At 39.9% G+C, this 22,088-nt stretch overlaps 3 protein-coding genes across 5 annotated transcripts; 2 read left to right on the top strand and 1 right to left on the bottom strand.

Annotated features, from left to right (window-relative positions):
• The first annotated feature begins 1,125 nt into the window (after positions 1-1,125).
• LOC107191820 (calcineurin B homologous protein 1) lies at positions 1,126-2,660 on the top strand. Its single transcript, XM_015580941.1, has 4 exons — positions 1,126-1,458; positions 1,595-1,858; positions 2,287-2,380; positions 2,453-2,660. Exons 1-4 carry the CDS (start codon positions 1,392-1,394, stop codon positions 2,595-2,597), a joined length of 570 nt encoding a protein of 189 aa, XP_015436427.1. The 5' UTR covers positions 1,126-1,391; the 3' UTR covers positions 2,598-2,660.
• Positions 1,977-7,202, bottom strand: LOC107191819 (protein transport protein Sec23A). 2 transcript variants are annotated; one of them, XM_015580940.1, is made up of 12 exons: positions 7,019-7,202; positions 6,614-6,896; positions 6,445-6,531; positions 6,098-6,344; positions 5,793-6,042; positions 5,071-5,721; positions 4,859-5,012; positions 4,633-4,784; positions 4,370-4,544; positions 4,077-4,298; positions 3,888-3,908; positions 3,151-3,390 (listed from the first exon to the last, which is right to left on the bottom strand). In XM_015580940.1, the coding sequence occupies exons 2-12, from the start codon at positions 6,890-6,892 to the stop codon at positions 3,301-3,303; spliced, it is 2,328 nt and encodes a 775-aa protein (XP_015436426.1). In that variant the 5' UTR covers positions 6,893-6,896; positions 7,019-7,202; the 3' UTR covers positions 3,151-3,300. The 2 variants fall into 2 exon arrangements, with proteins under 2 accessions (XP_015436424.1, XP_015436426.1); XM_015580938.1 differs by lacking the exons at positions 6,445-6,531; positions 6,614-6,896; positions 7,019-7,202 and adding an exon at positions 1,977-1,999 and having other exon boundaries at positions 3,285-3,390; positions 6,098-6,254.
• Positions 7,203-7,990: 788 nt separating this feature from the next.
• On the top strand, positions 7,991-18,382 carry LOC107191818 (serine-rich adhesin for platelets). 2 transcript variants are annotated; one of them, XR_001516285.1, is made up of 7 exons: positions 7,991-8,221; positions 8,501-9,191; positions 9,280-9,418; positions 9,500-9,618; positions 12,170-12,264; positions 13,733-14,950; positions 18,317-18,382. XR_001516285.1 is itself a non-coding variant. In XM_015580937.1 (6 exons), exons 1-6 carry the CDS (start codon positions 8,211-8,213, stop codon positions 14,796-14,798), a joined length of 2,121 nt encoding a protein of 706 aa, XP_015436423.1. In that variant the 5' UTR covers positions 7,991-8,210; the 3' UTR covers positions 14,799-15,333. The 2 variants fall into 2 exon arrangements, 1 of the variants encoding a protein (XP_015436423.1); XM_015580937.1 differs by lacking the exon at positions 18,317-18,382 and having other exon boundaries at positions 13,733-15,333.
• The last annotated feature ends 3,706 nt before the right edge of the window (positions 18,383-22,088 follow it).

Below are 22,088 nucleotides of genomic sequence, written 5' to 3'. Positions count from 1 at the left end.
TGACACCGGGGGCATCAGACGCGAGAAGAAACCCAGGAGGCCCACCTGCAGAGACCCGGATGCCCAGGAATTCGCGTAAATTACTCTCCGATCGGCGAACCGAGCGCTGCAGGATCAAATTGCAAGATACATATAATGCGTTTAATGGCCCCGGACTGCTGACGATTTCCAGAAAACCAGGGCTGTATTCGTTGTTCAAGCGCCCCGTTCGATTTCGAAGTAGGTAATTGTCATCGAGGCTTGCCAACCGATCGTAAACGATTTCTATCACGGGACAGTATCGGATTCTCTTACCATAGGATATAAAAATATAGACAGCGCGTCAGCCTGAAACGGACGACTCAACTTTAGAAAGAGGTAGATAGCTTTCGATGGAGTTGGCATCTCTTTTTAAATCTAAGTGGTTCTATGTCTATGCTTATGCTGCCCATTAGCATATATGTATAATAGACTGCAGGGCTTATGGTAGGGCTGAAGTTGAGACCGAAGGACAGAAGTAGCGCCGGAGTAACTCTTTCTTGCTCCCACATCGCAGAGGGCGGTGGAAAAAGCGCAAAGGGTGGAGGAAAAAGGGGAAAAAATTTACCCGATAAATAAGTAGTACCACCGACTAGGTATAGAATAGACCTATCATCCAATGCTTTTTTCTGTCCCACGTTCATAGGGCTACGTTGGTCCCTTCTTAGATTTAACGTAGTTCACAAATTCACCGTTCTCATAACGTAGAGGGCAGCAGAAAATCCCTGACTTTTTACACTATCGGTATTTCAGAACATGAGACACGAAGTTCCATAAGATGATAGGTCTATCCTATACCTAGTCGGTGGTAGTACTTAAGGCAATTGTTAAATTTATAGAAATACTATGATTCGATTCATGCTATCCGTGTTCGGCGCAGTGTTATCAGAGACCCCGTGTGGTGAGAACGTGGGGCCATACAACCCCCAGAGACTCCATGTGGTGAGATAGTGAGGTCATAGAACCCCCACAGGTGGCGCTAGAGACCTCGTGTGGTGACATAGTGGGGTCATAGAACCCCTGACGGTCGCGTCGCATCCCACTTGTATTATATTTCGCGTCTCGTATATTGTATTTCGTGTCTCGTTCACACTGTGCATGAGTGAGTGACATTTACCATTTGTTAAAGATCTTTCACAATGGTATTGAATGCTACAATAGGCTATGTACAAATCATAAGGTTTCTTTTTATCAATCATTATCAATTGCCTTGACTTGTGATTAACCGTGTCATCTGTCAGATTCTCGTTTTTGGACCATGTACTTTAACCCAAGGAAGTGACTACAAACTAGGAACCATACAACGCGATAAGAGTATCGAAGGAAGGATTAACCTGTTGTGAAATTGTTCACTTGCCACTTGAAGAAAAAAGATGGGTAATAGATCCAGTCTGCTTTTACGGGAAGAGGAAATAGCCCAGATTCAGGAAGCCACTGGTTGTAAGTTTTTTTATTAATAAACAAACATGGAACTTTGACAGAAGTTCGTTTCATGTTTTAAGGGATTACTGACGTATATTTTATTTTGTACATGTTAGAAGTATTATAAACAAGTTGTTATTTAATGTAATTACAGTCACTCCAAACCAAATTGAACGTCTGTATAGTCGCTTCACTAGTTTGGACCGTGGAGATTGTGGCACATTAAGTCGTGAGGACTTTCTCAGAATTCCTGAATTAGCAATAAATCCTCTGGGTGACAGAATTGTGAATGCTTTCTTCGAGGAAAGTGGAAATGACAGAGTAAATTTTCTACAATTCATGCAAGTTCTTGCTCATTTTAGGCCTATCAAGAAAAACAGCCCTAACAGGTTAAATTCTAGGCAACAGAAGCTGAAGTGTAAGTTTAATATTAGCTTATTGGTATTATAGAATATAGTTCTCGCAGAGATTTACCATGGTTGTAAACTAACGCTTCGACCAACCGCACTAATCGATGCCATCGCTTCCAAGCATGTGCCCTGGATTCTGTTGTAGGGTTCTACACGATAAAAGAGTGACAATTTATGACTAACAGTATTTTGTTTGCAAGTAGAAAAACTGCATATATTAATTACTCGTTAAAATATTTGGAATTTTTGCTTCAATATATTGAACAGCTGTTCTTCCCACATACCCCACAATCACTCATATATTTCTGTCAGTTCGCATGTTCCGATACCCGAAACATGTTTACTTTACCGCTCGACTGATTTTACGATTACGCTATATCTCTATAGCATCTATATAAGCAATTCTATATTATCTTTTTGTGGTTTCTTCTTCTAGTTGCCTTTAAAATGTATGATTTGGACAATGACGACTTAATATCGAAAGATGAACTTTTGGCTATTTTACATATGATGGTTGGAGCAAATATTAGGTACAATATCATTTTAATCCCTTAACATTATTGATTAATTATTGTTAAATAATTGGTATATTTTTATTGTAGCGAGGAACAATTAACTAGTATTGCAGAAAGAACTATAGTAGAAGCTGATGAAAATGGTGATGGAATGATATCATTTAAAGAGTTCTCTAAAGCACTAGAACGAACAGATGTGGAACAAAAAATGTCTATAAGATTTCTTAGCTAATTTATTTTGTTGTTTCTTATAATAATGCACAATTTGGTGATGAGTTGAAAGGATGTATTAAAATTTATAGATTAATAACAATGAAAACAAATGCTGATTCTTTCCTTGTGTATAGAACCTTATATACTTTACATAGAAGTATAGTTAAAGAATGTCTAATAATCATTGATGTATTTCGACTTTAAATTCCTATGAAAACGGGTATAATTTTAATTAATAAAAAAATTATATGCTTGTGTATGGTTGTTATAATTTACGGTATATAAATTCGGTAATTGCTACAGGTTTTGACAACCTATGGTTGACAATGTCTAATACACAGTTTGTTTACATGCCTTATTACATTATTCATAGTATATCGTTGGAAAATAAGTTAGTCTATCGATTAGACATATTTAAAAACCGACGATATGGGATATTTAAAATATGCATTACATTAATACTATGTACTTTATTTGTACACAAGTCGTACCTCGACTTTTGGAAAAAATAGTCATTGAGGAATTATTTTTTTCTTTTAAATGAAATCATATATCTCCATTATAATCGCGTAATTACTCTTCTGTATGTATAAATTCTTACCGCGCCTAAAGAATCCTTATCGATAGATTGTAACTGAGTACCTCATCGCAAAGCCTAAGATGTTTCTAAATTTTATTTAAAAAAAAATGACCACGCAACATTTACCTTCCTTATTTGTATCTTAAGCTGTAGACGAAACGGCCAACTTTTTCAAATGTTCCATGAATACTTGTAAACTAACGTCGTCAGTTAACACAGGTGCTCCGCTCTCCTAAATTAACACAAATATCATATTACAATCAGCAATCTACAAAGATTGAAATCAAAAAGAAAAGCTGACAAATCTATTCCCAGACCACAAATTACAATAATATACATATTAAACGAAAAATGTTTTGGAACCAACCACCAGTGAATCCTAACTATATGTACAAAAATGTTAAATAGTGTAGTTAATTTTATGCGTGTTTGATAATGACAGGTCATGTTAACAGATAGATCAAGGTGTTCAAGTAGTAACATTGTTGTAAAATACTAGATAAAATATTGCTGTACAGAATAGCTGTGAAATATTATGGACTTATATATGTTAGGAGCAGTTAGCTGTTAAAGAATATTGTGACAATAAATATTTTATTATGACGCTGCAATGAAAAACAAATATATTTAGAAACGTTGCCCCGGGTTGCTCCATTACCAAAGCAATTGAAAGCGAATATGAAAAAAGAAGTTAAAAAAAAGTAATTATCAAATGAATGAATAACACACCCCATTGGGTATCGGCATCCCCTGGTAACAGGATCACGGTCACATAAAAAGACATTAGTTACTATGATTGACACTTGACGATTGTGGTATATAATTAATATCGAATATTAAATAAAACGGTGTGATAGATGAGGCATATGTAATGTCATATGTGACTGAGGCAATCTATAATCAAGGGAAACTACTTACCGCTCCATAGGCGTACATATTATTGTGAGTTTGACTGGGATTCACTTTGCTTAATAAGAACCTCGCCTGTGAACCGCCCTGTTCAGTATCGATATACCTAGGTGCCGGGAATCTTCCGGCTAATATCTCTGCGGCATCATCAACAGGTGCCGCTAATAATTGCCGGAAGTTTTCATATTCTGGTAAGTCCTGGTACTTCAGTTGACGCCACTGTGCAATCGTCTGTAACAAACAGATCGTTGCAATCAAGTTTCTCATTGCATTTTATTGCACGGCAACTAATACTGAATTACCTCGCCGTGGAATATAAGTATTTGGAAGAAAGTATCCATCAACAAGATCCTATCCGGTTGTATAGACGAAGTGTCTAATAAAACTGGCTCTGGAGGGCCACTGAATCCATAGCTATACAAAATTGGTTGCACCATTATCAAAGAATTGGTTAAGTCCTCTCTAACGAGCATGTGTCTGTAACATTTCAATTCAAAGTAAGATCGATCGGCTTTCCTGACACATTGAGAGTCAGCTGATGTCATCTACGTAACACTCAGTTTACCTGTAAAAACTGGTTTCATCGGGGGAATTGTTGAACACTTGTATGAACTGTGATCTACGAAGATGATACATGAACTGAGGATACAATGAAAAGTTTTCTGCGAGTCTGAAGCTGTTCGGATCATCCTTCGCGTATTCTCCGAATTTCTGACACTATAAAGGCAACACTTGAATTTACAATTCATGCTGTTCTCAAGATATTAATGAATTAAATAGAGACTACTAACTAATCTAATGAGCATACGGTCGACCCATCTTAAGACATCCTGCCCGTCGTCGCTTTCTGCTCTAAAGACTGCTAAACGCGACATGAGGACAGCAGCCGCTTCCTGATCAAATCCAGCACTTATATGATGCAAGGATGTCGATGCATCTGCCCAACTATAATTAGACACATCTTAAAATCGAATCCACTATTTGTTTAATTGTTATAACTCACTTTCTAGCGATTGTGGTCACTCTGATTCTTCGTTGACCGCTACTGTGTTGATACTGCGTGATAAACTGTATGCAGCCCCTCCCCCCATGTGGAATCGGTGCAGTGTGTTGATTAACAACTTCAAAGAATAATGCTGTAGTTGTGGATGGTGTGAGGGAACAGAATTTCCATTGACATGTGCCACCTAATCCTACTTCTTGCTCTCCTACGCTCGCCCCCTTCACACCTAAAGAAACGCAAGGTCCGATCGCTCCAGACACTTTGATTTCTCGGGTAGTCTTAACTTCTAACGTCGCGTTAAATGCCATCTTCAAGTCTCCTTGACTGTCTTTCGCAAATACGCGCTGGAACGTTTGTTTGAACAATGAGGAATTGAAAGAGTCTCCCATCACCATGTGACCGCCGGTCGAATTGCAACACTGCCTCATTTCGAGCAGTCCAGTTTGATCAAGAGCACAGGAGTAGATATCTATAATATGCCCGTTCGTTGCAGCTCGTGATGCAAGGGAATCGTAATGTTTCGTTGCCTTCTTCATGTGCTTCGCATTATCCTTGTGAATATCGTGGTGTGATCTAATGGGTTGTTTCAAATCGTCCGTTACAACTTGACCAGATCCTTGGGAACAAGGTCCACCAACGAACAGCATTATTCTGTAAGAAGTATCGCATATTATTTGATTCCGGAAGCATTTAAAGATCACATTTACGCGTATGACACACACCTAGCTCCCGTATTAGCGTAACTAGCTTCTAAAAGACCAGTGGCAACAGCCAAAGCAACACCAGTTGATCTTAATGGGCGTCTTCCCGGGCCCACAGGCCATGGATCACGTTGTAATTCTCCTAAGAGATCTGTTAAACTCATGTCACACTTATGTACAGGCTGTAAGAAACGATTCGCCGGTGGAAGTGGCTGTCCCCCTGGTCCTCTTTGCTGATTTGGATTCTGTCCTGGTATTGGTCGACCTATGCCTACAACACACAGGAATGAATATGTGCTCTATGATCTTAACTAGCCAGAACGTACCTAGCATGTCTTGAACTTGCTTTGGCTGCAAGTCTTTAGTACCACGAAAAACATAACTTTTACTACATCCTTCACAACCCAGTTCATGGACCTGAACCATTCTTCCAAATGTAATGAGACCAATCAGAGCATTAGGTGGAAGTAACGAGAGTGACATCTGAAGGGAATCTTTCAGAGAACTCAATTCTTCATCATCCATACATGTATCCACAACTAATAAGAAAATAGGTGGCAAACATTGTGCTCTCTGAATAAAAATAATAAACGAATATATTACTAAGCAATCTGCCAATATTAACTCTGTTATTTTAAATCAGTGCTACTGTAGACAAATGAACTCTTATTACCATTATGGTATATTCAATTGTTGAAAATGTTGAAATGAGTTCAGCAGGTTGGTGTTGCTCTGAAATGGCAGCATATTGTGGAGGGAACTGAAAATATTAAACAAACAAAAAGCAGATGTTTATTAATCATTCTTATTTAACTCTGCTATCAAAAGATTTATATACTTACAGGATTCCTCTGAAAGCACAGATTGCACACCCATAATTTAGCCCTGTAATCCACTTGGCACAGTGGATTCAAGATTGCTCTGCAAGTAGACCTTGTACAAAGAACAGGATCATACTGTATAGGTGGAAGGTCTGGTCTTTCTTTAATAGGCTGGTACAATGTTCCCAAGGGTACAACTAATCTAGTAGCATCAATACGAGAGGAGGGCCAAACATTCCAGGTGAAACGCACACCATCACGGTCTTCATTTTGCTGAATGAAATCCTCATATGTGGTCATGTTGCTACAATCACCAAAAACCATACAGCATCAGATTCGTAGGGTACTTGGTGTACATTGTACATAATGTTTTTAAATATGTGACAAGTGTTAAGATGTGATAGGGGGTTATAGGTTAGCACCTACCTGGGCGTTTCGACGATTATCGTGAATCCTTGATTACGTTATCGAAACGATGAGGAGTAACTCGTGCGATCAGGTTCTCATAATTGTAACATTGTTTTATAAATGAATCAAAACGATACGGACTCACGTTAACAGCACAACTCGTGCCGTCATTGAGGCCACGTCACTTGGAGGCTTGGAAGAAAAAGCGTGGCGCCTGCGTCGAGCGCCTCTTAATGACACAAACGATATTTGAATGAATATGCACAAGTAGAACAAAATGAAATTCTTGATACTTCCGTGTACCGTTCTAAAGTAATATAACAACAGTCTGTACTATTCTTTCACTTTCTCCTTGATATTGAAATAGCGAATTGAACATATATGGACAGAATTTTTTGAGTACGACTGATCTGTCGTGATTGGGACTTATTTGTTCCAAATAATATTATGTAACAATCAGTACAAATTTACTCGAACGAAACAGTATAATAAATTTGTCCTGAGAAAATTCAGAGCATTATAGCAACAGGAGTGATTATTCAATCACGTATCATGGGCGCGTTATCAAGCGCTATATACTTGTAAAAAAGATTCGAAGAATACTTTGTTAATAAAAAACTTTCAATGACAATAGTTTCGATATATACATTGAATAACAGGAGTTTACAATGAATGTTTGGACCTGTATATACAGTTATGTATTACAAGTATACGGTTTCATGGAGTAATTTATAGATACTATAATCAAACAGGAATTTAGTTATTGGATTATTAAAGATTCCATCAGATTCCAAATAAAAGAAAACCTTAATTTTTAATACTGAACTTTGAACAATCGTGTATGCTAAAAGTGCATAAAATTTGCAGTCTAGGCATGAATTTTCAGAAGAGGAATCTGTAAAGTGTCATTGAACAAATATAATCATGCTTAACGTTCAAGGAATGGTAGGGACTCATTCGGCCAATCAGCCGCAAAGTGATAACGACCGATTCTGAATAGAGTCAGACTAAGTGTTTACCGTTTGGATCTACTATTACTGCAACTCGTGCCCTAGCGTAAGTTGTTAGCGTGAGATTGTGCGAAACTGCAAGACAATTATTCTGGCCTGAACACTCTCGTAGCTCGGTACTTCGTAGAGTCTCCATGTCACGGACAGTTCGGGGGTTCATCCGCGACTAACCTCTGACACGGAGTAGACAGTTTTTAAAAATGGACAAAAGGTAAGATCACAAATATCTTTCATATATAACGAGAAATAAAAATAGTCAGGCAGCAAGAATGTGAAAAAAAAAAGGTTCTAGTGTACGTAATAGCGATTCATATATAAATTTAAATAGTAACAAATAGTAAATTTTTCTCAGAATAAAAGGTTTGTGTCAGTGACGTCTATACTAAGATTCAGAGTTTAGGCTCATTCCTCTACTCTTTTTCCATTGACACGATAGAAACCTTTTAACATTGGACCACTTCTATATTCAAAGAATTTGTTTTTTTGGTAGGTTGGATGCATCAAGATCAAGTTATAACGAGGATGTCTCCACTCATTCTAAGAAGACCAAGAAAAGGTCTAGCAAAAGGAGCAGTATACTTGGTCCTTGGATGAACAGTGTTCAGAGCAATCAAAACAGTGATGTATTACCTAACATGGAGTATCAGCATGTTCTGTGGCAGTCGAATATGCAACAGAATTTTCAAAGTAATGGACAACGTCTCTTCGCAACAACTTCCGATCCAAGCATGTGCGGCTATGCTCAAATGCCAATGACATACACAATGGAACCTGTTTCGTTACCAGCCATGTATAGATTGTATCAGCCGGTACCAGTCTCTGGTATGAGGACCGTTCACAACAGACCTAGGAGGCATTGCAATCAGAATCATCCAATGAATTTGGGCATGAATACTATGGGGAATGGTTATACAAGTCTGCAGGAGAATGGAATGGAATCTCCTGTGCCTGTTAACTATCAGAATGGAGATTATGCAAGTCTACCACCTACTGCTAATAAGAATAATGGTATTACTGGTGATGAACTGAATTCAGAGCATCGGAGGTATTCTGATCCTGGTCTTGGGTCTGCCGAAGCTCCTGTTCACGCTCAAAGCGAAGATTCGGACAGTGTTGATAGTGGAAGCTCCATTACAACGATTGGACGTAGCAATAAACTTGTTCTGTCTCTCATTGAGCAGGTTTGTATTTCATTTATAATAAATTTTCCGAGATGTGTATGCGAAATATCGTTGAAGAGTTCTACACAGTATGTTATATTGGTTTCAGATGACAGAACTAAAGAAAAGCAATAGTCAACTGTTTAAAGAATTGAATGAAACAAAGTCCGAGTTAGGTAGCATGAAGGCAAAGTTCGCGCAGTGTAAATACAATGCCTCTTCAGATTATCAACCAGGAATGTTATCAGGTAAATATTTATAAATCCTCTACGTTCGGATTAGTAACGAGAATCATCGATAAACGATTACGAATTCCTTAATTATTTCAGATCTTATCAGAGAAATCCGGCAAGCCAACAAAACATGCGAAGAGGGTTTGGTCATCAAGGTGAAGTCCATAATGGAGGAGAAATTGAATCAAAGGTCGTTGGAAGTAACTAACTTAGGCGTATGTATTATTTTCTATTTACATGAACAATATAATATACGTTTAAGTAACAAAACAGAGAGAATACACTGTTTTTTATCATAGGGACGATTCACCCTAATTCAGCTAACAAATTTAAAGCATAGAGTATTCAGTAGCAGTTAACTGAAAAATCTTATAAGCAAGTTAAGAAAGACCGATCCCCTATTGCAATTTCATTATCGCGGTAATGATTCACCCTCGAAAGTAATAAATTCCAACCATTCAGGGTCTTTAGATCCTTGTTTGTCATAGAAACCCAATATAAGGCCAATGACTCACACTGTTTTGGTGTTCACTGTATGTACAGTCATCCCAGTCTCACAACTAAAATCACACAAACAACATTCGCATGTTATATCGTGTCATATTGTTTAATATTTACATAAATTTCGTTAATTGCGGATGTAGCGTGTCGATACAGGCAGAAGGAAGTTACAAAGACGAATAGAGAGCTTGGACTGGAAAGGTAGATAACGTGGGAACGGAAAACAAAGCGGGTAGAGAGCTAGGAATCCCCTCTCTCTTTCTTTCTCTCCCGCCTGGACTTTGCAGTTAGGGTACAGTGAGATGTGCCGCCTTGGCCGACGCTTTCGGCATTTCCACGACGCGCTCATGGACCATATTGTTTGCGTAGCATTCGTACGCTCTGTTTGATTAGGACCGCCAGGTGATCTTCGGCTCTTTCCCCCCCGTTACCTTCTCTTTTTTTTACTTTTTTTCTACAATTTCTCTCCCTCGATTATCGTCTGCACGCGAATTTTCATCGATCCGTTCCGTCCTGGAGTCTGTTGAACGTTGATACCCTAACACATTATTACCTGTCCAAAGTCCTTATTCAATACCGTATTCACCGAATCATGGCCATCGTGAAAGACATTACAGACCTGTCTGTATTTGCTAGATGGGGATAACTAGTTCTTCCTTGTGATCAAGGAACGATCTTACGAAATCACTTTAATTCTCACTATTCAGAGGGAAGTAAATGTTTCTAGTCACTAGGATTGTCGTTTAGGAAATATTCGCCCTGATTAGAAAAGGGACTTTCACAGCCAATTTGGTCCGTGTATGTTCAGCTCCTCGGTGATCGCACATAACATATGTACGTATCTACTTTTTCAAGGAGCCAGAGAACACATGAAAAGATTTCAAAATTTTCACCGTACATACACAGTTAACCAAGTGAGCCAATTTTCACGGGTTGGGGTGTACGATCGACCCGACGGAATTGACTTCATCCCGTAATTGGGGGAGAGGCAGGCTCCTCCCATATCGGAGTCGAGGTCCGATAAAACCGGTTGATACCTGAGAACCTAATGTAGACGTAATACGAAATATCCGTGACGCGGGGACAAAAATGATTAGGTTTCACATAAGGGTGGTGTACCCACCGGACGAGGAGGGGGGGACAAAAGTGTTCCCCGGGTGAAACGGTGTTCCGAGGAGGGAGGGACGAGGGGGTGAGGCACTTAGCGGCTGTCAGGGCCTCTCCCTTGGCCTCTTTCCTTTCCCTCTTTCCTTTCCCTTTTTCCACGGTCTTCTCGGGTTTCAACCATCCATTAGCCTCATCAGCCGAAGCGATGGCCGTCCGCGCGCGCCATGGTCGTCTGCCTGCCTGCCTCCGTCGCGTTGCCAATCTCGTAATTGAACCATCGGGACATCATCCACTCTCGTGCATGTTAAATTTCCCTACTCGTCGCGACGACCACGACAACGACGCCCGATTGGAAGCCACTCGAGGCGTCGCGATGCACGCGAGGATTCGTGTCCTCGCGCGACCACGATCTGTTGAATATTTCTTGTTTTCAAGGGGTGAATCGTGGGGCGTAGGTAAATGGTAAATTATCTTCTATGGACATTCGGATCTTAATTCCATGTTGTACATTGATAGCTTGGTGATTTCGATCATTCTGTTTTTTTTTTCCCTTTGTTTTAACAGAGGGATGAAGTCAGGAGTACTCAGGAGTGTGGGTTTTCAACCCTCTGACTACTATTGTCTGTTTCTTTTAATCGTGAGATATATATTATAGAAGATAGTTTCGATATTTTACAATCGTTTGAACGATGTAGAAAGGGGATGGTTTGTCGATTAACAGTTGTAGCTGAGAGGGTGAATCACCCTTTCGCGACTGAATGATTATTGCGATGTATACACAGCGAGCGGAGAGTTAACGAAGACGCGATGTTGTAAAATCGTTATCTGGTGAAAAATTGCGGGTTACTATGTAAATTGTTTGATTTCTTTCGAAACAAGGCGCATCTTATCTGCGAGACGTGTATTATTGTCTCCGTTATCTGTTATCTTTATCCTGGTTTTTCCACCGGCGATGGTAAACGGAGCTCGCCGAGCGGAATCTTCGATATTTCTCGTTAATTATTTTTTCGTGTTGGTCATCGCATTAACGAATGGAAGAAAATGTTGAAAATTGTGTTCCAACATTTCTAACCTTCTGTTTGGAATTTTCGGAAAAATTGAACGAAAATTCAGTTCGTTCGTACGATATATTCATACCATTAATTATACTCGTTTCAGAATCAAATTCTGAAATTAATGGAGGAGAAGGAGGAGAGCGAGAGGCGCATCGAAAAATTAGAAGAGGAGGTCGCCACACTGAAACTGAACGCAAAGTGAGTAGACAGGTTTATGGATTTGGTTTCTGGTTCGTAGGAAGTTTGTACAATGAACTTAGGCACTCGGGGTATCTCGTTGAAATTTAGTATACACGTGTTTGAGGGTGATTTCGTGACGCACTGATATTCTTGCACCGGGCACAGTAGAGGTCACAAATTGTAGTTTGATTATCGCCGGTGGTCACAGGTGGGAGAAGTGTGATACGTTTTGTCCGATGAACTTTCGTACCGATTCGTTACCTGTAGCAGCCGATGAACGTTTTATCGTTGGATAACGTGTCCGATGTTGTAACGTAAACAATTTTTACTCGATGAATATATGCCCGAGGTACAGGGATTACATATATATTTAAACATGACAATACACAGCCGAAATTTCCATTCTTGACATAGTTTTCATTTTAAATCGACGAATTGTATAAATATGTTAATACCGTTAATTGCGTTGTAGTGCCTTCTTTATCATTTCTCTACTTTCTTCCCACTGGTTCTCCTACCACGGTACTCCACACTCTGTAGATCTCACCGTTCATTAACAAACGCGAGATAATTTTTTTTTTTTACCTCATTGTACATTCCCTATCTGGTCTAATATTTTCAAAATCAGCTTCTTCGCACCCCGTACACTACACACAGTATACACTGTCTAACATACAATTTCATGAAATACAAACGAATCATCCTTCATCTTACGAAGAAGACGTATACAACCTCGATTCGCTTCTATCTTTCTGCATCCGGAAAAATCAAACTCCAGAAACTACATCTTCAAAAACTTCCAACTATTCGCCCGTTTCCCTGCCAGATCGTCCCGCAATTTAACAGATTAATCCACAAAAGACGCCTCAGAACCGCTTTCCACCATTCATCTCATCACGCCTACAAAACGATTACCCGCTGTACAAGTTACAAGTTGCCTTCGTAGTCACTCTAATACGGCAGTATCGGTCGCGAATCTAACTCGAAAATCGACGCATCTCTGGCTTGTACAAGCCCCCCTCCCTCCAAAATCCACCTCTAAATCACACGATCCTCTCTATCTCCCTCTCTCTCTCATACACACACACAGGTCTGGATTAAGATATTTGGGGCCTGGGGTTATCAAATCTTCTATGGCCCCCTTGGTTGAATCGAGAAAAAAAGAAAAAAACATACAATAAAATACATAAATCATAACAAATTGATATATATATATTCTAAATAAAATTAAATAACATTTAATCAAAACGAAATCAAGGGCCTAGAAGGGCCCCCCATAAAAAGTGGGGCCTGGGGCTATATGACCCCCCTAGCCCCTCCCTTGATCCGGCGCTGTACACATACACACAAATACGCACGCAAACACAAAATACACACGTCGCGCCGGAAACGTTCCCTCCCTGCCACCCAACCGCACCCTCCCTAAACGTGTCTCTGGCGAGGTGTACAATTTGTATAAACTTGGTGGACTTGTGTTGGCACTTAGCAACGAAGGCCGCGAGATCGCAGCCTTCGAGGAAGAGACGCTGGCGCTGCGACGAGAGCTGCAGGAGGCGCGGGCGTCGAAGACACTGGCCGAGACACGCGCGGCTAAGTCCGTAAACGCAAGATCGGTTACGCCTGTGTCCTTCGATAAACCGTACGTGACCAGCACGCCCGTTCGTACAGCTCTCTCAGACACCTGTAGCTTGATCCCACCACCACCACCACCGTCGTCGTCGTCGTCGTCGTCATCGTCATCGTCATCGTCATCGGTAGCCTCATCCTCAGTCCCAACATTCGGCCCGTATCTTCTGGCGCAACGTTTCGTCACCGAGAAGTCGAGCAGTCATCGTGCGACAACAGGCGATTCTAACAACGAGTGGACAGTGGACGATGACCAGATCGCGGTGTCCAGTAGTCAGTTGTCAGTTGTAGCTACCAGTGACGCGGATGGTAACTTGGAGGAGGCATCCAGTTGTTCTACATCCATAGGGGGGACTCCGTTGGAGGATATAAAAGAGGTCACGGGACAGGAGGATGATTATACCGAGGCTGGACACATGGACGAGATCGTTGAACGTATCGCACGGATAGAAGAGATCGCGGCTGATATTGCTAAAGAGGTGGACTATAAAGTGGACTCCACGGAGAGTAACCTAGAGGCTAACGATCGGACTCTGTCCAGTGCGTTAGAGAAGATGGTTATAGTCTCGAGGAGCGAAACGAACAATCCCAGTTCCAAGGACGATGGCTTTCATCGGGGTCAGAGGGGTAGCTCGAAGAGGTCCAAGAAGAAGAAGACAGTTGCGAAGAGGTCTTTCAGCGAGACGGAGAAAACGACGAACGAGGCCGCGTGTTACACGACGAACGATCGGAGAACGGTGAGCGTGGACGTGGATCATCGTTTGGATGACGAGGAGGCCGCGAGCCGAGCCATCACCGAGATCCCGGAAGTGACCGTGATCGGTGGTGGCTCCTTCGGGCCGAAAGATCTCTGCTCGACGGGAATCCTGACCTCCAGAGTCCTGACAGCACCTTCACGCGCTACCTACACCACCGCCTACATTTAGGCCACGTACCCGCGTGGCCCCACCCCCCATCCACCTCCACTCCCGTGGCGGATACCGCGAGCCACGTGTGTCGGCAATATGGGGGCTTCAGAAAAAAAAAAAAAAAACTGGGCTTGCTAGAGGCTACTACCGTGTACATGTCGAATAAGCACGTAGGTCTATCGTTCTTGGTTTCATCCCCGTTGTTGTACGCTTCCGTGAACTGTCCCCTCCCCGCCTCCCGGCACGCTTGGTCCTACTGGCTTGGTTTACACTGACGCTTCCATGGAATCCTGTACAACATTCATCTTTATGTATATATTATATGTATACGTAGAGGGTGTTCCACGTAATAGAGCCACGAAATTTCAGAAATTTCCTCGAACATTACAAGAAATTTTATTGGAGTTGAACTGTAATTTAAGGGTGCACAACTTTCGTACATCAGAGTTTGTTTATCTAGATTCTTTTCGGGGATACGAATGTTACATTTTGATTGGTAAATGGCACAACGGGATTTTTTAAATATTTTTCATTCGTACGAATGGTAAGAAATTCAACGACTATAAATATGTTACACACATGATGTATCAAAAGTTAACAAAAGGGCATTGCTCTGATATACCAAGATGTTGTACAACTTTTCTTGACTTTCTTGTTTTTCAACATATTTATAGTCGTTGGATTTGTCACGATTCGTCTTAATGAAAAATGTTTAAAATATGCTACAGTTTCTTTTAAAAAAGCAAAAGGTAACATTCATTTCAACGATAAAAACTGCAGATAAAGAAACTTTGTCTAACGAAGGTTATGCATACTTAAATATAGTTCAACTTTTGTTTAATATAATTTTTCGTAAAGTTCAAGGAAAGTCTTGAAATTCTGTGATGACACTTACGTGGGACACCCTGTATACGTGTACACATAAATTAATTGGAATATTTATTAATTCGAACGAAAAGTCTCAATCCACGTTTCCTGGTTGATTCTGATTCACGGGAAAGTTTCTCTTGCACGGGGACGTCTTGGAGAATGTTTTACAGGAAGTTTTGTTTTACCGCGTTTGTTCGTTAATTAATTGGAAAAGGTAACACACCTTGGCTGTTGCAATTGTATACATATGAACACAGGTGAGGAACGAAAGTGGGAGATATTCCTTAGATTCCATTCGAGCCTCAGTGTCGACCAAACCTTGGACCATATCTATAGAAATCATTCTTCTCTACTAAGACGCTTCTGTTCGTGTAAAGAAATAGAAGAAGAGCATCTATTTTAACGGCAACCTCCGGTCCAACGAACTTTTTTTTTTTTGTAAAGTCGTTCGGTCTGACTTGGTTCTACATACGATCAAACTCTTCTTCTACTTGCACCCTTTAGTTGTATATTTTTACTGTCTCCGAGCGGAAGGTGAGAAGCTGCAAATCGGAGAAGACAATGAATTTCGTAAAATGAAATTGAAAATATTTACGAACGAATGGTTGCCATTAATTTTGTCGAGTAATCGATGACTTTTAATAATATTGTTTAAGTATTTATAGCTTCTTGCGTACCGATCCCGATGTTGTGATTATATATACATACATAAGTATATATATATATATATATATATATTTTTAGTGCGATTCGTGTGTGTATATTTTCTGTAATGTAAATCACGTTCCCGTGTATTGTTTGGCATGGCTTCGCGGCTTGTCCAGCATGCGTATTATGGCTCCCGTGTCTTCCTTTGTATCGAAGCTACACGCTCGTCTGTCGCGTAACCGTGCACTGTTTTTATTTTCTTCGTTTTTAGTCTCGTGCCGTTGGTGGTTGAATCAACCCCTCCTTGATACCGATTTGCAACGAAACAAACGTCCCTTTAATCGTGTTCTATCGAAGAGGAATAATCTTTTTTTTTTTATCCATTCTCTGTAGGATAAGATTGTTAAACTGACTGATCACATTATAAAAAAAAACGTACAGTATTCAAAACGCTTCTCTATTGCTCGTTAGTTGTAAGAAGAAAAACGATTAAGACGACTGATAATTTTTTTTTTTTGTTTCTTTAATCGATCGCGAGGACGGCCAGTTCAAGGGTTCTGTAGATTGTTCGCGTGTAGTTTTAAACCGTGGACGATCGTAGCTTTGGAAACCGTTGTCAATTCGAATTCGTATCCTGTTGAGGAACGTGTGTATGTATATTTTTTCTTGTAGATCGTCGAGGATGAATGCGTTGACGACAGAGAACCGTCGGTTGTCGTTGCATTTTATTGTCACGAACGTGAACAAAATCGTCGTGTACATCAAGCAAATTGTCAGCGTATAAATTTGATTATCCTAGAGCCAGGCTGTAAGACGATGGCTTCGTTTGCCGATATTGTACGAGGAACAGACTTTGTTTCTATTATGTTTCAGTACCCTATCCTCCCCCCCACACCCCTCCCTAACGACGAGAGTTTGTACGCAGCAATTTAATAAACTGTCAGATGTTATATTAATTTTATGCTTTTGTAAACGTCGCGCGATGTGCTTGCCCGCGGTACGGTTCGAATTATCGAGATCAGTCTACTACGATTTTCATAATTTTCTTTAATAATTTCCCCTGATAAACTTCGAAGGTACTTAACACACTGAAAATTAGCGTTACGTTGTGCAAAATATCGCGTGTACAATTTAACTAGAAGCTTCTGGGCTGTAATATTACATCGTCGACTGAAAAGCAACAATCTAGACGGGTGAAAAAGCTTTCACTGTATTAATTTGTTAATATATACCTGAAATGTTTAGTCTTTCTTTCGTAAATTCTAGCAGAATGATCTAGATTGGTTAGAAAGCAGAAGGAGTGGACCGACGATTAATCCGTACCGTACTGTGCTTCTTTTGTACATTTACATTACCCTTGTACGCTCTCTTGTACGAAAGGGGACAAACGAGGAGTTGATCGCGCTGCATCTCGCGGTCGTAACCGTGTCAGGGTCATCCCACAAGTAATACGAATCTTTGACATTTTCGGAAAGGAATCTGGAAGTTATAGAAGGTGATGAAATGTTATAGAAAATAAGAAAACAAAAGATATATATACAGGTAGGAGATTAATAGTTTTAATTACAGTTTTGGACTTCACCTTCTGCAAACATCAAAGAAACTTTTCGGTATTACTTATGGGATGACTTGATAGAAACGGAACGAGTAGAAATCGGAGAGAAAAACTACGATTCCTGGCGAGATTTATCGTGTCTGAATGAACCCCGTGCACACAACCCCATTCAACCCTCTTTCCAACCCTTTCCCCCCCTTAAGCACAAGGTCCCCGCTATTGGGTCAGGGAAAAACCGAAACCGCCTGGGTTGTTGTGTCCTTTCTCTGTTTCTTCTAGCCCGGCAGCATGGCTTTCAGCTGAGAAAAAAAATTGTTGCTTTTCGCCGCTTCTAAAAAACACCGCAATTACAGAGATTCCTGTTTTGGGGCCGACTAGCGGTCTGGGTGGTAACACGGCCCAATGGCCGACGCCACCCGTGTGACACGAAATTGTAACGTGAAAACGAACCGTGATTTGTCAGACGGGGAACACAGCTGGACAGTCAGACGCGTAATATGACGATCAAGGACTGGGAAACGATCGAGTCGTGTCCTCCGACGACGAGGAGGAGGACGACGATGAACGTGACGGCTTTGGGAACGCGGACGAAGAAGAGGACATAGACGGGGACGTGGACCAGGGGACGAGCTTCGGGGAGAGGATCGATCGATCGACGATGGAGAACGGTATCAAGCTGTCTGGACCAGTTACCGATCTGTAGGAGGATCGTTTCTGATGCGTGAGTTCGAGGAGGTATGGTTTAGAGGAAAGGATCTTGAGCGATTTTTATGGCAATTGGAGAGTGTTTTTTTAATCGACTAGAGTTCTTTTTTAACCCTGATGACGTTTATTAGATGGTTCGATGGGTTTTTGAGGATTGAAAACGATTTAGATCTGTTTGATTGGGGGATGAGTTTAGGAGTAGGTTTGGATGGTGATGGCGATACATTTGAATTGTATCGATACGTATAGATGCCCAGAGTATCGGTACAGATGTACTTATATTCGGGAATAAAATATCGATATTATCAGTATCGATACTTGCAATTAAATTCCAAGTAATAAAATCGTAAAATGATAATAATTATCAAAATCGTTGCATTAAATATCGACACTGTATCGCGTATCACTATTTTTAAGTACTGGGGAAGACTTTTGATTGTAATGGAGTATTGAGCTTCCTATATCAGTTTCTTAGTTTTCAAATTCAGACTGTATTGGTTCCTGATGAATTGACATCTGTCTTCTATGAGGGAATTAGCTTGGTTGAGTTGTCGTTGGTCGGGGAATTGTGCCGGACACGTGTTAGATCCTTCGAAATCGAGCTTTTTATTCGACCGGTTTTCTAAATGAATTCGGTTTAGATTTTGCTTGATTTGGAATGTTCCTGTCGTCTTTTGTCAGAGAGTTGCTTTAAGTTAAGAGCTTTAATAAAATTGATTCGGCTTAGGGTAAACGTGCACCATTGCAGTTGCGATGGCGAAGATGTCAAGCAATGTGGGGATTGCCAAGAATTGGAGGCATCTTCGAGAGATCAGTCTCGTTTAATCATGTTCGATAACAATCTCTTTGCAAGAATTTAACGGCGTTAAGTATTATTCACGAATATACTCATATTACTTCTATTTTCGTTATTATACACTAGTATAATGTAATTCTTCGAGCTTTACGAGCAATATGCAAGACTTTTTATAAGGGTAGTTCGAATCATCGTTTTGATTTTTAATGTTTTTGAATGTATGATCGTATGATAGGTGGTAAAATCCAGCATCGTACAAATTTTTCGAGCAATAGCTCACGGTTTGTTTTTCTAGACAGTAGAGACGGTGATTTAACAGCGATTCTACTTTGAAACATTTCTTGTAACAAAAGGATTCCAAGAGAGTACAATTCGTTCATTAGACTCGCGAACATCCACCTCGAAAAGTATTGTTACCGTACTTTGCGTAGGTTCACCGTGATCCTCGGGGAATCTGTAGTTTTTTAAATAGCGAAAGATATATTTTTTTATGAACAAACTAGATTAAACAGCTGACAGTGTACATAGGGGACACGTTTCATAATTCTTTTGCTGCGACATAAATCGTTTACTTTGAAAAAAAATACAAGACCACGAGTTTTAAAATTGATACGGGGATTTGATTTTTCTTAACATTTTTTTTATATGCAATGGAAGATACTTGTTCTTTTTCTTACGAAGAAACTAACAAATTTGTTTTCTCGCAGCGGAAGGATTATTTAAATAGCACCTAAACAGTAGACATGCGATTTTATTACACAGACTTCTTTCTATTTTATCTACTCCTCACCGATTAACGAATCGAATATTATATAATTAATATTTTAAGGTTTAACTATTATACATCTTTTAGAGTAGAAAAGCATCCTCCCGAATGTTCCACAAAATGTTCTTTCTATTTATCGATATCCTATTATAAGAAATTAGTAACGGTTTGTTTATCGTAAAGAGCGAAGCCGAACGAACAATTTTATTCATTATCACAATATTCGATGTAATTAAAGGATCCTCGTACCTTCAAATCATTGCATCGTCTCGAAATCTCTAGATCAACGGTTTCCAACCTTTTTTGATTTACGTACACCACGTGGTAGTCAATTTCTCGAAATTGTACTCCCTAACATTCGAAAAATTGTTATAATTTATATAATTGTTATTTAAATTTTTGTTCGCGTAATACAAAGCACATACCTCATGTTGGCAACCGCTGCTCTAGACGATCAACAAAAATTGTTCCTCTAATTATCTCGAACAATTTCCCCGTAGATACATCAACGAAAATAATCCACTATTATCTCCTATTAATATTCGTCTCTAATAAAAAAAAATAAATTCAAGAATCAACTGTTCCACGATCCCTTCACGATTTCAGTTTTGTATGACTCGATGCCTTATCGAAGAATAACGGGGATCGATAGATCTGTACTGTATTTTCGTAACAAATCATGAACCACGTAGATCGACGATGTGATCGGCTTCAGTTTAAGTGTAAAATAATCAATTAGTTTAGTCGTGTTAAGCGTTGATCGGCAAATGTGATCGCAATTAATTCATACGACCCGTGTGGAATGTTTAACGGTTAATATTTGCGGAAAGATCGGGTGGAAAAAAAAAATTGGTTCGCACGGCTGGGAGAGAATATTAATCGAGCGTTAACGCGTGTGCGCGCTTCTTTGATCAAGCACTTTCACCCCCTCCCCCCGCGTGTTTGATTTCTGTTTGCAAAAATTAACCGGCCGGGCGTTTAATTCGCGTCACGAGTATTGACGGACTCTCTCGATTGTTTATTCGTGTCTTCATAATTGACTTTTTATTCAAATTTCAACCAGGGCGGAGAGCAGGTTTTTCCGTTCAGTATTCCCCGATCACTGTGTAATTGTACTCTACGAGGAGAATCAGACGGATCGGTAAATGATTTCTATATATGTATATATATATATATATTATTTTTCATTTATTTTTCCTGGGGGATTCGAATTAATTCTCGAACGTGTACTGTGCCAGGCGAGCCTGGTTAATGAACGCTTTACCATGAATCTCCTCTATGTAACCCGAATTTATCTGATCGCACCTTCGATACAAAAAAAAAGAAATAATAATTTTGCCAAAACTTAACGAGTTATTGTATAAGGTTCAGTTGAATTTCAACGGGGACTACGAGATAAATGTAACGCTGGAAATGAACGTTCGTAGGTTAAGGATTACGTAAATGGTATGTCTACTTAACGCAGTACTTAATAGAATCACCCACGATTCGAAAATTATAATTCGTGCACATACACCGGAAAACGCATAGTTACGTTTACGATTGAATCGTGCATATCATTAAACGGTAGACCGTGGATTGATTGAAAATTTGTGATCTTTCTGGGGGTTGTTCTATAAACAGTAGGGGTTGAATAGACACGTGTTATTTCGATTAAAAGTAAAGGAACAGTGATCATTGAACCTTCATTGAAGATTATTATTTTCTACGTGTTACCTTTGCCAGTTCAGATTAAATCCACGGTCTATTTGTCAGTTAATCTCAAAGTGCCATTAATCGCGTGATGCTCAGGTCTTCGTTGAACATTTTTCTGTCACATCGTAGGGATACAATGAATCGGTAGCGACTAAAAGTCACACTAAAAAGTGTCCTTTGTACTGCTGCGAACAATTTACCGTGTACACTTGCCTGGGGATCTATTAACAATAGAGTTAAGATTTAAGAGGACGGTGTAGCTTTAAGGGAGGT

Source organism: Dufourea novaeangliae, unplaced genomic scaffold (assembly GCF_001272555.1).
Source record: "Dufourea novaeangliae isolate 0120121106 unplaced genomic scaffold, ASM127255v1 scaffold228, whole genome shotgun sequence".
In the NCBI taxonomy this organism is placed as follows: Eukaryota; Metazoa; Arthropoda; class Insecta; order Hymenoptera; family Halictidae; genus Dufourea; species Dufourea novaeangliae.
Note: the sequence above shows the minus strand (reverse complement) of the source record. Positions and strands in the feature narration are given on the sequence as shown.